Raw genomic sequence first — 16,160 nt, forward strand, 5'->3', positions numbered from 1 at the left:
TATGGTAAAATGTAAAACCCTCATTAATCAATGCTAGTTTAAATTTCTAAGCCCATTTGTCCAAACAAAAAATCAGTCCCTAACCTATTTTGATTAAACCCAAACAAATTTCACTCCAAACAAAACTTGTCCAAAAAATTAGAAGAGTAAGAGTGAGATCTAATGAAACCCTAGATCTATTAGCCGCCACCGAATTAATCTCTTCGTCATTGTCACCATGAAGCTCGCCATAGTGTCTGAGATTAGAGGGAGAGTAAGCTCATCACCGCTTCCATTCATCATTGCTGCTGCCATTCATATCCTTGTCGTTGTCGCCATTAAGCTTCTACATCAATGTGTTGTCTCCATCTACATGCAATAATTTTAATGCATACTTTCCAATGGAACACTTAATTTTCGCTTTTTCAATTACAGCGCATGAATCTCACCGCAGTCAAAGACGCCAAGAAAGTCATAGAGAGGAACGTCGAGGAGTCGCTCGCGGTCCTCCCTCCTCTTTGGGATTGCTACCGCACGCGCTACGGCGGGGCACCATCACATGAGAAGCTTAGCCTCGTGGACGTTGGAACAGGTGCTGGTCTTCCCAGAGTTGTTTTGGCCATAGCTTGTCTAGGTGAATTTTTTGCTGCTTTTTTTTCCTTGTCTAATTAGATTCAGTTCCTTTTTTGTGAGTTGTGATTTTCTCACTATTTTTGCAATTGAAATGGAGTAGAATGGGAAGTTACATTAATGGAGTCCATGACCAAGAGATGCGTATTCTGGGAGCATGTTATCGGAATTATCGATTCATCAATTATCCAGATAGTTAGAGGAAGAGCAGAGGTAACACACACGCTTCCATATTCTTGTTTTATGAAACTTCCCTTTTTGAAATATATTCTTGCGAGATGAATGGCTTAGTAAGTGCTATAATGGTGGTCCTTTAGAACTTCTCAAGTTTTTTTATGTTAAAACCTATGAATCAGTTGGTGAGACAGTTATACAAACGCTTCTAAAAGCTGATTTAGTAAAGCTACAGAATGGTGCAAGCATTCAGCAGTATATATCATTTGGTGATGTAGAGGATGGTGAGCTTAGCTTCTTGAAGTTTGAGTCGTTTTCTATGTTTCACTGTAAAGTGTTCCTTGAGTCACTATTTGATGAACTTATGAACATTTAAAATATAGATTGATATATTTGTCATATGATGATAAATGCTTAGCTTAAGTTTTCATGAATGTCTAATATATTGTTCAATTATTCATGAGGTCAAATGTTTTATGAAAAGATTTATGTAATAATAGTTTTGTCAAATCCATAGCGACTGAGATGTTGCCATTTCTCTATCTTATTCTTGTACGTTACTATCTAATATCACAACGCTTAGAATTTATTTTTCTTGATCTTGAATGCCATATCAGAACTTTCCCATTCATAGTTAGCCGCTAATAAAATAATAGTTAGGTGATGACTGGAAATTTGCACAACACAAATTCCTTCGGCAAGTGTACCCAATTTCCAAGTAATAACTCACTGTTGAGTGAGGTCGATCCCACAGGGATTGATGAATTAAGCAACTTTAGCTAGGTGATTTATCTAGTCAAGCAAATATTTGATGATTTTGTATAATTGAGAGAACAAAATTGTAATTGACAAAGAAAATAAATGTACAAAAATTAAATTGCTGAAGAATAAAGAGCTGAAAGTAAATTGTGAACGGTAAATGGCGAAAACTTAAATGACAAGAAATTAAAGGGCTGAAACTTAAATGACAAGAAAGTAAAAGCAAGAATGTAAATAGCAAAGAAAGATAAATTTCATGAAATGTAAATGGGTTCTGGGTGCTGGGAATCAAAGATAACAAGAAATTTAATGTAATTGAAATGAAGAACAACAATGGGTGAGATTCATTAGGGATTAGAGATATTATAATCCTTCATGAATTAATGGGTCTCAAGTTTATTCTCAATCATATGAAGTAGATCTATGGCAGATTGTAAATAATTGAGTTCCAATTCCTTGGCAACCCAAGTTATCTTAACATAATCAATTGCCAATTCCTTGATCTAATTATTCATGAGAAGAGGTTAACTTCAAATTTATAATCCACAAACCACACAACCCTTAGGATCTCAATTAAAAGAGGTTATATGTCACGTACCAACTAAGAATGTGTTGATCAAAAGAGTTATGAGGGAGAAGCTTTAAACTGAATCCTATGATCCCTTTTCCAAGATTCACATAGATATTCAAGTAGATCTAAACCCCGTTCCGGTAGTGAATGGATCTATGAAGCACAAAAGCTTTCCCTTAGCTACAACATGCGGATTGAAAACAAGAAGAAGAATTGCATTAATTCATTTGAATTACAATAGAGCTCCTCCCCCTAATGATGCGGGGTTTAATTGATCATAGCTCTGGAAAAATCAGACAGAAAAATAATGTACATCAAAAGTAAAACTAAGTACAAAGAAAAAAGAAAAGTTGTAAGAGTTTCCCAAATTGGTTCCCCTCGATTTCCAGATGCCCCGAAGTTCAAAACTCTTCCTATTTATACTACTTTTCTTGATCTTCAAGTGAGTCTTCAAGTCTTTGGATCTGGGCACTTGGCCTTAGTTAAAGCAGTTAAGAAACTCTCTGACCACTCTCAGCTTTCTGGAAGGCGTTAGTTGAGGCAGCATTGGCATTGTTAATGTCAGCACATAGCGTTAGTGCTGGCGTTATTAGCGTTATTAACGCCTCCTTAAATGTGCTTGGACGTTGGTGCTAGCTGATGTGTGGAAAACGATCCAACACAAAACTCACCGGCAAGTGTACCGGGTCGCATCAAGTAATAAAACTCACGGGGGTGAGGTCGATCCCACAGGGATTGAAGGATTGAGCAATTTTAGTTTAGTGGTTAATTTAGTCAAGCGAATCAAGTATTGGTTGAGTGATTTTGTACCCAATAGTAAGTAAATAGCAGGAAATGTAAAGGGAGAGGAATGAATTGCAGAAATTAAAGAGACTTAAAGTGCAAGAAATGTAAATTGCGGTAACTTAGAGTGCAAGAAATATAAATTGCTTGAATGGAAAAAGGGATTTGAGGACTGGGAATTCAGAATTTAAGCAAGGGAAATTAAATTGCAACAATTAACCAAGCAATAGATGAATTGAAATTGACTAGATCTCAAACAGAAAATGAAAATTTAATTGCAGCAGTGGTTCAGCAGAAGAACCAAAAGATAAAATCAGATCTCAGGACTCCAGAGACTAGATAGCAGATTCTAGATCTCAATTGCCTTCCTAGATCCAAGTTCACAAAGCAATTAAAGAGAAATTAAAGATTGCAGCAGTAAAGAAAATGGAATTGAACTCAATTATGCAGTAGAAAAATCAAAGAGATCTTGGAGGGAGATTGAGACAGAAATTCCTCAATTCTTCACATTCAAGATTCAAACAAGACCCAGTAAAGAAAACCAAAAGATCAGAGGTAGAAGAAATGAATTCTCTCCTCCAATTACAAAAAACAAAAAAATGGGAAGTGAGCTCTCAAGTTGACTAAGGATCAAAATTAAAATGAAAGTAAGCTCTCTCCCCCAAAAACTCTTCTCTTCTAATCCTAACTAACACATATTTATACACTTTCTATTTTGGATCTAAGAATTTTGAGTGGGCTTTTTGATTTTGTGAAGAAATGAACTAAGTTGCATTTTTTAGTGGAATTCAGCCCATCTTGCTCCCAGGAAGCTGCCCTGCTCTTGTGGAGGCCAGAGCAGGGAAGTTGTGTAAGGAAGCATGTCGCGTGCCAAGTGTGGGAGAGGCATTCAGGATGCTGCCCTGCCCTTGTGGAGGGCAGGGCAATGTTGTCATGGTGTGGCCTTGCCTCCCTGCCCGTGTGTCAATGTGCGCGCACCCAAGCTCCTAGCCGTGCCAAAATGCTGCGCCATGCACCAAGAAATGCTGCCCTGGCCTCCACAAGGGCAGGGCAGCGCAGGCTTTCCTTGTTCTTGGGTGAGGTCCCAAGTTCGAAACATGCTGGATGGCTTTTGTTGCCCTTTTTTCTTGGTTTTCTTGGTACCAAAGTAGCACCTAGTTCTTTGCTTCCTCAAGGTGCTATGTTCGATCCTTGGAGGTTGAAAACAAACCAATTTTCGCTTGTTTTCCTTGTATTTGAGCGCTACTTCTTTCCTTCTTGTTCTTGGGTTCAAAACCCATGGGTGGCACTTGGAGACAATTTCCTTTGATTTATTTTGGTGAGAGCCCGATATTGCTCTTGAGGGGGGCAGGGCATAATTTTTCCTTCCCTTGTTTCTTGGCCTAGAAATGTGCTCCGCCCTCAAGGAGGGCAGGGCAGTGAGGCCTCGAGTGCTTGGTTCATTATTGTGCTCCCTTGGAGGGCAGTGTGCTCTTGAGGAGGGCAATGTGGCTTCCTCCCTTCCATGCGCTACACTCTTTTCTTCCTTGGGTCACGCTTTCTTAAGCCACGCTTCACTCTTTTCTTCTTTTTCTTCACCTTCAAATAATCAAAACAACCAACCAAAGTATCACTAAATTCACAAGGTTTATAAATCAATTAAAAATCAATTAAATTTAGCTTAAACCTCATGATTTTGCATCAATTAAGTGGTGGTTGATTGATTCAAATAAAACATGCAATTCCACTCTAAATTGCTTACTTATGGTGCAAGAAAGTGCATAAAAACTAATGAAACAAGTGAAATTAGCTTGAGAAATGGGTATACGATGACTTGTCATCACAACACCAAACTTAAATCTTGCTTGTCCCCAAGCAAGCATCAAAATTAAGAAGAAATGAAATAAAAAAGAAAAGCATACATATCCTTATTAGGCATATAGCAGAACTTGATTCATGGAGTATTTATGCAGACAATGATAACTCAGTTATTGTTTGCTGTTACATAATATACACCTTTCCTCAAAGGCTCACTAAACTTGCTGTTGTAAGGTTTACTTTTTGCTTGCTCCCTTGATAACTTTTCTTTTCTCATTTTGCTTAACAAGCTTATTATTCTTTGAAGGCTTGGTGTCAAATGTTGTAGTAGCCTTTGGCTTTATTTTTACTCAACATCTCTCCACCACAGACACATGGCTCACTATTTCCTCCTAGGATCATTGATGCCTAGCATCTCTTTGGATAACTAAATGTTCTGTATCTAGGTTGCTCTTTATTGTGGACTTTCAATTGGCCATCCCAAATCAGTTGATCTAAGTGGCCAGGTTTTGAAATACCCCTTAGAATTTACTTATCCAAGCATATCCTAGTACAAGAACACCACAGGCATGTGTCCTAGGGTCCAAGCTATTGGTGCCCAACCTTTATTCTTTTTTTTTTCTTGCCATATTGGCTTTTTCTTTTTCCTTTTCTTTCTGTTTTATTTTGTTCTTAAGGGATTTTTTTTTCTTTACTGATAGGAACCTTTATGACAGCAAGCTAGCTCACACTTCAATGAAAATGACATCATGCAGCAATTATTTTCATGAGTTATGCATTTAATCAAACACATATACCACCATTAACTTCCATTCTAACTTATGTAACATTGGATATTTACTTTCTAATTCAAACATTTCTCTTTTATTCAAGCATAAGGGAAACAAAACAAAATTCAAAGCTAAGTGATGAATGACAAGCATTTATGCAAATTATTTCTCTAGCTACTTATTGAACAAAAAGAAGTGCATGATAATGAAATAAAGGGAAATAAACAGTGGAGGCATATCATGTTTCAGACATGCATCTCCTTATTAGAAGTATGAAAAAACTTTGCCACCTCCTAATGATTGTGGCTGCTGCTTGATTCTCCCTTCTTCTTCTTTCTCTTCCCTAACTTGGAATAGTCTTTGGCTTCTTCGCCAGGACATCTTCTATCCCAAACAGAATCTTAGAGTCCTGAGAGCCCAACTTGTTCCAATCTACTAAGTGTTACCTCCGTATAGTGATTAGACCTTGCTTGCTGCTTGGCTCTAAATTCTTGGCACTGCTCAAATGGCTTGATTTGTGGATTGAGTGTTGGCAAATTGTGGGTCAAGTACTCCAACCTTGCTTGTATGTCTTCATCACTCTCTACTTGTTGCACATGTCTAATTTCCCCAATAGTGTGATGAATGTTCTTCCATTGATACAGGTTGTGACTATATTCCCCTGCTTTAGCTTGACTAAAGTACAACTTATCATATGATTCCTTGAATTCTTTATATTGCTCTTTTTGTCCTTCAAGAATCTTTGCTTGAAACTCTTGCTGCTGAGTCATCATTTGTTGTTGCCATCTCTCTTGCTTCTCCTCCATTTGACGCTGCCAAGCTTCTCGTTCCTCTTTATCCCTCAAATATTGCTCCCTGTGCTCTGGATGGGGCTCTAGATATTGCTCTTGGCGCCCTTGATTTTGCTCTTGTTGAGCTTGCATGAGTTGCTGAGATAGCTCTTCAATTGCTCTTTGTAGCTGGCTCATGTCTATGGAACCATGAGCTTGCTCTTGTCCTTCCTCTCTTTGTGATCTCCTTTGTCTGGGAGCTACCACCCCCTCTTGATCGTCTTCTTCATTCATCCCTTCCATGCTCCTCTTGGTGATTCCTTTCCCTTTTTTCACTTTTTCTATGTCCCCATCTTCAAAGATTACTCCAGCTTTATTGCACAGCCTGATGATTGTAATTAGATGGCCAAGACCACTTGATTTGCTTGTGTTGTTGGCCATCTCTTGAATACTGTCGGCTATGAGTTGTGCGAGGTTTATTTCACCTCCATGTAGGATGCAGTATGTCAAGAGTGCTCGTTTGATTGTGACCCAACAGGCGTTTCCAGTAGGAAGGATAGATCTCCTTACTATCTCATACCATCCCTTGGCCACAGGAGTGAAATTTATTCTTTTCAAGTGGCTTGGGATCCCTATTTAATCTCTTTTCCAGTCTACGTTTTCCATGCATAACCCTTGCAAGATCTCATCAGGATTGTTTTCCATCTGCAATCTGGTCTCATAACTAGGCTCTGCATAAGTTATGGTTCTCAACTTCAGGGCCCTTGTAATGGCTGCTGGACTAAAATTCACTTCAACTCCTCTGACATAACTCGTGTAGGGGACACTATCTTTGTTCTCTTTTACAACATTTGCATAGAATTCCCTGATCATAACTGCATTAATGTCAATGAGAGGAGCACATAAAAGTTTCTACCTTCTTTCTTTAGTGATTTGCCTCATGATGGGGTATTCCCCGTCCTTCAACTCAAGGCCCTTCTCATAAATGACATTCTTTGTCTTCATGAACCTATGATATCTCCCTTCATGGAATTGGGACCTAAATTTTCTTGCATCATATGATGGAGGTTCGGTCACCATTTGGTTCCTTTCCCGGCCTTCTTTTTGAACTTGAGGATGTCATTAGATTTGAGGTGAGAAGAAGGGAAAAGTGGGAGTAAGGGAAAAATATGTTGTGTTTGGGATGATGCTCGGTTTTGTTATGTAAGAGAAGGGAATTGTTGGCTTTAGTTTTGGGAGCAGAGGTGATTATGGTTTACAAGTGAAGGTAGTTTGTATGAATGTGTAAGCCATTTAGTGCTAACGGCTTCTTATAGGCAAATCCTTCAAATATTCTAACAAAACCATAATGAATGAGGAAGGAGTTCGTTGGTGCTCATGAAGGGTTGAGATTGAGTTGAACATACAGAAGGCTCATGGATTGAACGGTCTGCATGCATTGTTGAAGCTTTGACGAAGATTCTCTTCTCATTGGTTGCATGTATTTAGGTGTTCGATGATGCATGCATGCAGATTCTGCTTCCCAAGGAGCACGCTTTTCTAGGCACATGTGACCACTCCTCACTTAGCTTGTCCTAGCCATGGCCCCTCCTTGTATTTGTCTCAATCTCTTTCTCCTAAATAAACCACAACAGCTAGCCTTAAGACATGAATATATACGTTGGTAAGTGGTTTGCAATAAAGAAGAAAATTGTTTTTGTTTCTTTTTCATAAATGATCAATTGTGTCCCTTAATCAGCAAGACAAAGGTTGGTGAACACCAAACTTATCTCTTACTGAGGGGGTGGCTTAGCAATGCAGATAATTCTTCACAATTGATATATTTTTTTTTCAAAATTTCAAAATATAATGGTGCACGATCCATCTCTGTATGATTTTGATTCTATGAATAGGACATGACTTTCTGAACATTGTTACATATGCAGACACCAAACTTAGTGTTTGGTCATATGCTCCATCAAAATAACTAGGCATATGGTCAAGAATAGTTCTTTTGAAAACAAATTTGGGTGTGCCTTGAGGCACACCAAACTTAGAAGTCCGACATATGCTCCAGGATAATGCATGCATTTATCAAGTATGTCCATGAAAGTTCAAAATCTTGACAGAGTGATCATAGCTTATTGAATAATAAAAAGAATAGGAATCTTAAATCATGGGTTGCCTCCCATGGAGCGCTCTTTTATTGTCACTAGCTTGACATTGAACTCCCTTTATGGTGGTTGATGCTTGTGATGTCTCAACTTGTCTCCTCTCGCTGTAAGCTTTCTCTATGTGCCTTGATGCTCAATTTCGAGGTGCTCAAGAGAGAGTACTTGGTTGACAGTGTAATGATCTTCTGTTCCCAGCTGTTGATATATTTATTGCACCTTGTCACCTTTGGAAAATCCTTCAGTTGGGATTTTTTTATTCTTCCACCCTTTATAAGCCTTTTTCTTGTTTTTCTTTTTTTTGTTGTTGATCTTTCTTCCTTGATAGTGGCTTAAGTTGTGATACCTCCCTTTTTGTTTATCGTCCCGGCTTCCTTTTGAATTCCTTCTCCTCATTGTACCTGCTCATTCTTCTGCTCTACTGTGTTGTTGGTTGCTTGCCTTGGAGAACAGTCACTACTTTTTTTGCCTGTTTCTTCATTAATTTGTGATTCTGGAAACACTTTTAAGGTAATGCTTTCCTCATGTATCCTAAGGGTTAGCTCTCCTTGCTCTATATCTACGATGGCTCTAGCAGTGGCCAAAAATGGTCGACCAAGTATTATGGAGTCATTCTCATTCTCTGCTGAATCCAGGATCACAAAGTCTGTAGGAAAGATGAACTTGTCAACCTTAACTAAAAGGTTTTCAATCACCCTTTTGGGGTATACTACTGATTGGTCCACTAATTCCAAGGACATCTGTATTAGTTTCACCTCTCCTATGCCAAGCTTTTTCACTAAAGAAGATGGGATTAAATTTATGCTTGCTCCTAAGTCACACATCCCCTTGTTGATGAATAGACTTCCAATGGTACAAGGTAGGAAGAAACCTCCAGGATCTTCAAGCTTGGGAGGAAGGCCTTTTCTGATGAGTGCATTGCATTCTTCAGTGAGCATTACAGTCTCCTTCTCATTCCAACTCCATTTCTTGTTGATGAGCTCCTTTAAGAACTTGGCATATAGAGGCATTTGCTCCAATGCCTCAGCCAAGGGTATGTTGATCTCTAGCTTCTTGAAAGTCTCAAGGAATTTGTGGAAATGTTGATCCTTTGCTTCTTTGTGGAATCTCTGTGGATAAGGTAGTGGAGGTGTAAGACTCTTCTCCACTTGCTGCTGTCTTGGATTTGGTTCTTCCATGATCTGCTTTCCCTTCTTTAAATTCTGTGGTTGGTTGTTCTCTTCTGTGAGCTTTTCTGGGATATTCTTGCTTGTTATGTCCTTGTTGTTAGCTCCATCCTTCTCTGTTGGTTCTTTGTCACTCTCCATAAGTTTCTTGGTTGCCCCTTGGTTGCCATCCACCAATGTCTTTCCACTCCTTAGTTGCACGGCTTTGCACTCTTCTTTTGGATTAGGAATGGTGTCACTTGGTAGTGAGCTTGAAGGTCTCTCACTAGAAATCTGCTTGGAGATTTGTCCAATCTGCCTTTCTAGGCTCTTCATGGAAGCTTCTTGGTTCTTTGTTGTTAATTCTTGGTTCTTCATCATCTTCTCCATGAGCATCTCCAGATTAGTAATTCTCTGAGAGTCTTGTGAGATTGGTTGGTTTTGGGGTGTTGATGGATGATGGTAAGTTTTTTGGTTAGTTGGTTGGGTACTGGATGGATAATAGTTGGAATTGGGGTAATTGTTTTGGGATTTTCTGTAAGGAATTTGGTTAGTTAGCTGCTGGTTGTGATTTTGATTGTTTCTTGGAGTGTTTTGAGCTGAGTTTCTTTGCCATGGTTGTTGGTTTTGGTTGTGGTTATCTCCCCACCTAAGGTTTGGGTAGTTCTTCCAAGATGGATTGTAGGTGTCACCATACACCTCATTTGATCCAGAATTTTGGTTGTGTATATAGTGCACTTGCTCTTGTTGCTGTTCTTCTTGGTTTTCTTCATTCTGCCCCCACAGAGTTGATGGTTAGCTTGTGGCACTTACTGATGCAACCTGAAGGCTATCAATTCTCTTGGCCATTTGCTCAAATTGTTGCTGAATCTGCTGCTGCATCACTTTGTGTTGAGCCAAAATTGTATCCACTCCTTCCAATTCTAACACTCCCTTCCTCTGTGATGGTTGGCGTTGCCTTTGGTGAGCAAAGAAATATTGGTTATTGGCCACCATATCAATGAGGTTTTGAGCTTCCTCTGCAGTTTTCATCAATTGCAATGATCCTCCAGCTGAGTGATCAAATGCCTCTTGAGCCTTCATAGAAAGTCCTTCATAGAAGTTCTGTAGCTTGTCCCACTCAGTGAACATCTCTGGTGGACATTTCCTCAGCAGAGCCTTATATCTTTCCCATGCCTCATATAGATTTTCAGCATCCATTTGAGTGAACGTCTGCACCTCAGTCTTCAATCTTATGATCCTTTGAGGGGGATAAAATTTGGCAAGAAACTTGCTCACCAAATCATCCCAAGTGTTGATGCTCTCCTTCGAAAATGTTTCTAGCCATTGAGTGGCTTTGTCCCTGAGAGAGAATAGGAACAACAGCAGCTTGTATATGTCAGGGTACACTCCATTGCTTTTAACTGTGTCACAGATCCTCAAGAAGATAGATAGATGTTGGTTTGGGTCCTCCAATGGTCCTCCTCCAAAAGAGCAGTTGTTCTGGACCAATGTGATGAGTTGTGGCTTTAGTTCAAAGTTGTTTGCATTGACATTAGGGGTAAGAATGCTACTCCCACAATGTCTAGCATTTGCAAATGTATAAGAGGCCAGCACTCTCCTCTGTTGTGGGTTATTGTTGGCCCCTCCTTCTGGCTAATTGAGATTAGATGGATCTCCTTCCATCTCTTGGAATTCCTCCTCAGATTCCTCCTCTCCATCAATGTTCTTCCCTCTTTCAGCTCTTCTTAATCTTCGAAGAGTTCTTTGGTCAGTTTCAGAGAAAATAGGAGAAGCTCTCCATGTACCTGACATACAAATACACCACAAGAAACACATAGAACCAGAAAACCAGTGAAACTTCAACCTATTGCTAGAATGAAGTTTTAATTAGCTTAAGCAAAAATTCAAACAGTTAATATGTTAGTTGAGAACAAAAGAAAAAACAAAATGCTTAATCTAGATCTCCACTTCATTTAATCATTGTCAATCTATTTCAATCCCCGGCAACGGCGCCAAAAACTTGATGTGTGGAAAACAATCCAACACAAAACTCACCGGCAAGTGTACCGGGTCGCATCAAGTAATAAAACTCACGAGAGTGAGGTCGATCACACAGGGATTGAAGGATTGAGCAATTTTAGCTTAGTGGTTGATTTAGTCAAGCGAATCAAGTATTAGTTGAGTGATTTTGTATCCAACAGTAAGTAAATAGTAGGAAATGTAAAGGGAGAGGGATGAATTGTAGAAATTAAAGAGACTTGAAAGTAAAGGTACTGAATCTTAAAGAACAAGAAATTAAATGAATGAAACTTAAAGTGCAAGAAATGTAAATTGCGGTAACTTAGAGTGCAAGAAATATAAATTGCTTGAATGGAAAAGGGATTTGAGGACTGGGAATTTAGAATTTAAGCAAGGGAAATTAAATTGCAACAATTAACCAAGCAAGAGATGAATTGAAATTGACTAGATCTCAAACAGAAAATGAAAATTTAATTGCAGCAGTGGTTCAGCAGAAGAACCAAAAGATAAAATCAGATCTCAGGACTCCAGAGACTAGATAGCAGATTCTAGATCTCAATTGCCTTCCTAGTTCCAAGTTCACAAAGCAATTAAAGAGAAATTAAAGATTGCAGCAGTAAAGGAAATGGAATTGAACTCAATTATGCAGTAGAAAAATCAAAGAGATCTTGAAGGGAGATTGAGATAGAAATTCCTCAATTCTTCACATTCAAGATTCAAACAAGACCCAGTAAAGAAAACCAAAAGATCAGAGGTAGAAGAAATGAATTCTCTCTTCCAATTACAGAAAACAGAAAAATGGGAAGTGAGCTCTCAAGTTGACTAAGGATCAAAATTAAAATGAAAGTAAGCTCTCTTCCCCAAAAACTCTTCTCTTCTAATCCTAACTAACACCTATTTATACACTTTCTATTTTGGATCTAATAATTTTGAGTGGGCTTTTTGATTTTGTGAAGAAATGAATTAAGTTGCATTTTTGAGTGGAATTCAGCCCATCTTGCTCCCAGGAGACTGCCCTGCTCTTGTGGAGGGCAGAGCAGGGAAGTTGTGTGAGGAAGCATGTCGCGTGCCAAGTGTGGGAGAGGCATTCAGGATGCTGCCCTGCCCTTGTGGAGGGCAGGGCAATGTTGTCATGGTGCGGCCTTGCCTCCCTGCCCGTGCGTCAATGTGCGCGCGCCCAAGCTCCTGGCCGTGCGAAAATGCTGCGCCATGCACCAAGAAATGATGCCCTGCCCTCCACAAGGGCAAGGCAGCGCAGGCTTTCCTTGTTCTTGGGTGAGGTCCCAAGTTTGAAACTTGCTGGATGGCTTTTGTTGCCCTTTTTTCTTGGTTTTCTTGGTACCAAAGTAGCGCCTAGTTCTTTGCTTCCGCAAGGTGCTATGTTCGATCCTTGGAGGTTGAAAACAAACCAATTTTTGCTTGTTTTCCTTGTATTTGAGCGCTACTTCTGTCCTTCTTATTCTTGGGTTCGAAACCCATGGGTGGCACTTGGAGACAATTTCCTTTGATTTATTTTGGTGAGAGCCAGATATTGCTCTTGAGGGGGGCAGGGCAGAATTTTTCCTTCCCTTGTTTCTTGGCCTAGAATTGTGGTCCGCCCTCAAGGAGGGCAGGGCATTGAGGGCTTGAGTGCTTGGTTCATTGTTGTGCTCCCTTGGAGGGCAGTGTGCTCTTGAGGAGGGTAGTGTGGCTTCCTCCCTTCCATGCGCTACACTCTTTTCTTCCTTGGGTCACGCTTTCTTAAGCCACGCTTCACTCTTTTCTTCTTTTTCTTCACCTTCAAATAATCAAAACAACCAATCAAAGTATCACTAAATTCACAAGGTTTATAAATCAATTAAAAATCAATTAAATTTAGCTTAAACCTCATGATTTTGCATCAATTAAGTGGTGGTTGATTGATTCAAATAAAACATGCAATTCCACTCTAAATTGCTTACTTATGGTGCAAGAAAGTGCATAAAAACTAATGAAACAAGTGAAATTAGCTTGAGAAATGGGTATATGATGACTTGTCATCACTAGCATTGGTATGGCTAATGTTGCCACTAACGTTGCAATTCTTCCCTTGGCCTAGCGTTATCGCTAGCGTTAGTGAGCTAACTTTAGCCAGTAATGCTGCCTTCCTCTTTAGTAACGTTAGTGCTGGCGTTAGTGTGCTAACTTTGCCACTAACGTCAGCTTCTTCTTCTGGCAGCGTTAACACTAGTGTTAGTGGGCTAACTTTGCCACTAACGTCAGCTTCTTCTTCTTCCCTGGCAACGTTAACACCGGCATTAGTGGGCTAACTTTGTCACTAACGCCAGCACCTCCTTTATTGAGCACGTTGACACTGACGTTAGTGGGCTAACGTTTCCACTAATGCCAGCACTTTCTTGCCTTCCTCTATTTCTTTTCCTGTCATCAATCAAACAAGCACATCAAAGCTTTGCTATAATTACAAGATATTGCATCATTCAATGCATAAAGTAGTTCTTGCATAAATCTTATGAAAATGATTATAATTCACTAATGTTTGATGAATCAAGGCATGCATAGATAACTCATCCAAATGCTTGCTTATTGATGAGGATACTGCATGAAACTAACATAAAACATGCTAAAAATGGCTTGTGAAGCTAGCCAAGATGTCCTGGCATCACAACACCGAACTTAAATCTTTCTTGTCCCCAAGCAAGTGATAAACCATAAGTAGAATGCATGAAAACATAAAGAAGTATGAGTCCTTATTGAGAGATCTTTAATCTTGGTTCGTGGGGTTTCATGCATGACACTAAGGATCATAGTTTTATTGGCTTCTAGGTTCTAGCTTTTTCTTGGGTATTAACTCTATTGCTTCTATGAGACCCTTTTATTCTTTGATCCTTGGTTTGAACTTTTTGGTTTCTTTTTCTCCTTGCTAGAGGCTTTTTCCTTTATTGAAGCATAGTGTTTTCTGTCAAGGCAACTCTTTATGATAAGCTTTCAGTCAACACTCCCGATCCAGTTGGTTCAAGGTGTTAGGTGTTGAAGCACCCCTTAGTAGGGGTGTTCAAAACCGATCCGGACCGAACTAAACCGACGGACCAAACCAAAATAACCGAGAACCGAATTAACCGAAAATTGAAAAAACAAAAAAAATTTATTTTGCTATTTTTTGTTCAGTTCAATTTGGTTTTTGGTTTTGACTCTGAAAACCCTAACCGAACCGAACCGAACTAGATAGGAAAAAACCCTAAAAATGACTAACCACACCCCCCCAGACCCCCAGCCCCCCCAAACAAATGAAGCTGCTATGCAAGTGTGAGAGCAGAGAGCGTTCCAGTCGTCCCTGACCCTAACCCCCAAATCCCCAATCCCTAACCTGCGCTCTTGGTGGACGAAATTGTGATTCATATGTTTATGTAAAATTCATCACTCTTTCTTTCCCTGGCAATGACGCCAAAAACTTGGTGCCAATACCATGGTTCACAACTTCGCACAACTAACCAGCAAGTGCACTGGGTCGTCCAAGTAATACCTTACGTGAGTAAGGGTCGATCCCACGGAGATTGTTGGTATGAAGCAAGCTATGGTCATCATGTAAATCTCAGTCAGGCTTATCCATGTGGTTATGGGAGATTAGATAATTAAAGGATAAATAAAATAGGATAGAAATACTTATGTAAATTAATGGTGGGAATTTCAGATAAGTGCATGGAGATGAATTGTCCCTTTTGGATCTCTGCTTTCCTACTGCCTTCCTTCAATCCTTCTTACTCCTTTCCATGGCAAGCTGTATGTAGGGCATCACCGTTGTCAATGGCTACATCCCATCCTCTCAGTGAAAAAGGTCCAAATGCTCTGTCACAGCACGGCTAATCATCCGTCGGTTCTCAATCAGGTTGGAATAGAATCCCTTGATTCTTTTGCGTCTGTCACTAACGCCCAGCCTTCAGGAGTTTGAAGCTCGTCACAGTCATTCAATCTCAGAATCCTACTCGGAATACCACAGACAAGGTTTAGACTTTCCGGATTCTCATGAATGCCACCATCAATTCTAGCTTATACCACGAAGATTCTGATTACGGAATCCAAGAGATATGCGCCCGGTCTAAGGTAGAACGGAAGTGGTTGTCAGTCACGCACGTTCATAGGTGAGAATGATGATGAGTGTCACAGATCATCACATTCATCAAGTTGAAGTGCAACGAATATCTTAGAATAGGAATAAAGAGAATTGAATAGAAAATAGTAGTAATTGCATTAAAACTTGAGGTACAGCAGAGCTCCACACCCTTAATCTATGGTGTGTAGAAACTTCACCGTTGAAAATACATAAGTGATGAAGGTTCAGGCATGGCCGAATGGCCAGCCCCCTGAATGATCAAAAGACCGAATGGCCAATAGATGACTAATACACTAGTAAAAAGTCCTATTTATAATAAACTAGCTACTAGGGTTTACAAAAGTAAGTAATTGATGCATAAATCCACTTCCGGGGCCCACTTGGTGTGTGTTTGGGCTGAGCTTGATCTATCCACTTGCTGAGGCTTCTTTTGGAGTTGAACGCCAAGTTGTAACGTGTTTTGGGTGTTCAACTCTGGGTCGTGACGTGTTTCTGGCGTTTGACTCCAGACAGTAACATGGAACTGGCGTTGAGCGCCAGTTTA

General features: G+C 39.8%; 1 protein-coding gene across 1 annotated transcript; it reads left to right on the plus strand.

The window, feature by feature from the left end:
- The first annotated feature begins 417 nt into the window (after positions 1–417).
- LOC130934208 (uncharacterized) lies at positions 418–1,159 on the plus strand. Its single transcript, XM_057863795.1, has 2 exons — positions 418–613; positions 966–1,159. The coding sequence occupies exons 1-2, from the start codon at positions 418–420 to the stop codon at positions 1,157–1,159; spliced, it is 390 nt and encodes a 129-aa protein (XP_057719778.1).
- Positions 1,160–16,160: the final 15,001 nt, after the last annotated feature.

The sequence above is a fragment of the Arachis stenosperma genome, chromosome 6, assembly GCF_014773155.1.
Source record: "Arachis stenosperma cultivar V10309 chromosome 6, arast.V10309.gnm1.PFL2, whole genome shotgun sequence".
Lineage (NCBI taxonomy): Eukaryota > Viridiplantae > Streptophyta > Magnoliopsida > Fabales > Fabaceae > Arachis > Arachis stenosperma.

Excerpts from the sequence above, each read along its gene's own strand:
- LOC130934208 (XM_057863795.1), top strand. The coding sequence starts at position 418 with ATGAATCTCACCGCAGTCAAAGACGCCAAGAAAGTCATAGAGAGGAAC. Across the intron at positions 614-965 it reads TTTGGCCATAGCTTGTCTAG|TTGGTGAGACAGTTATACAA; the intron begins GTGAATTTTTTG and ends CCTATGAATCAG.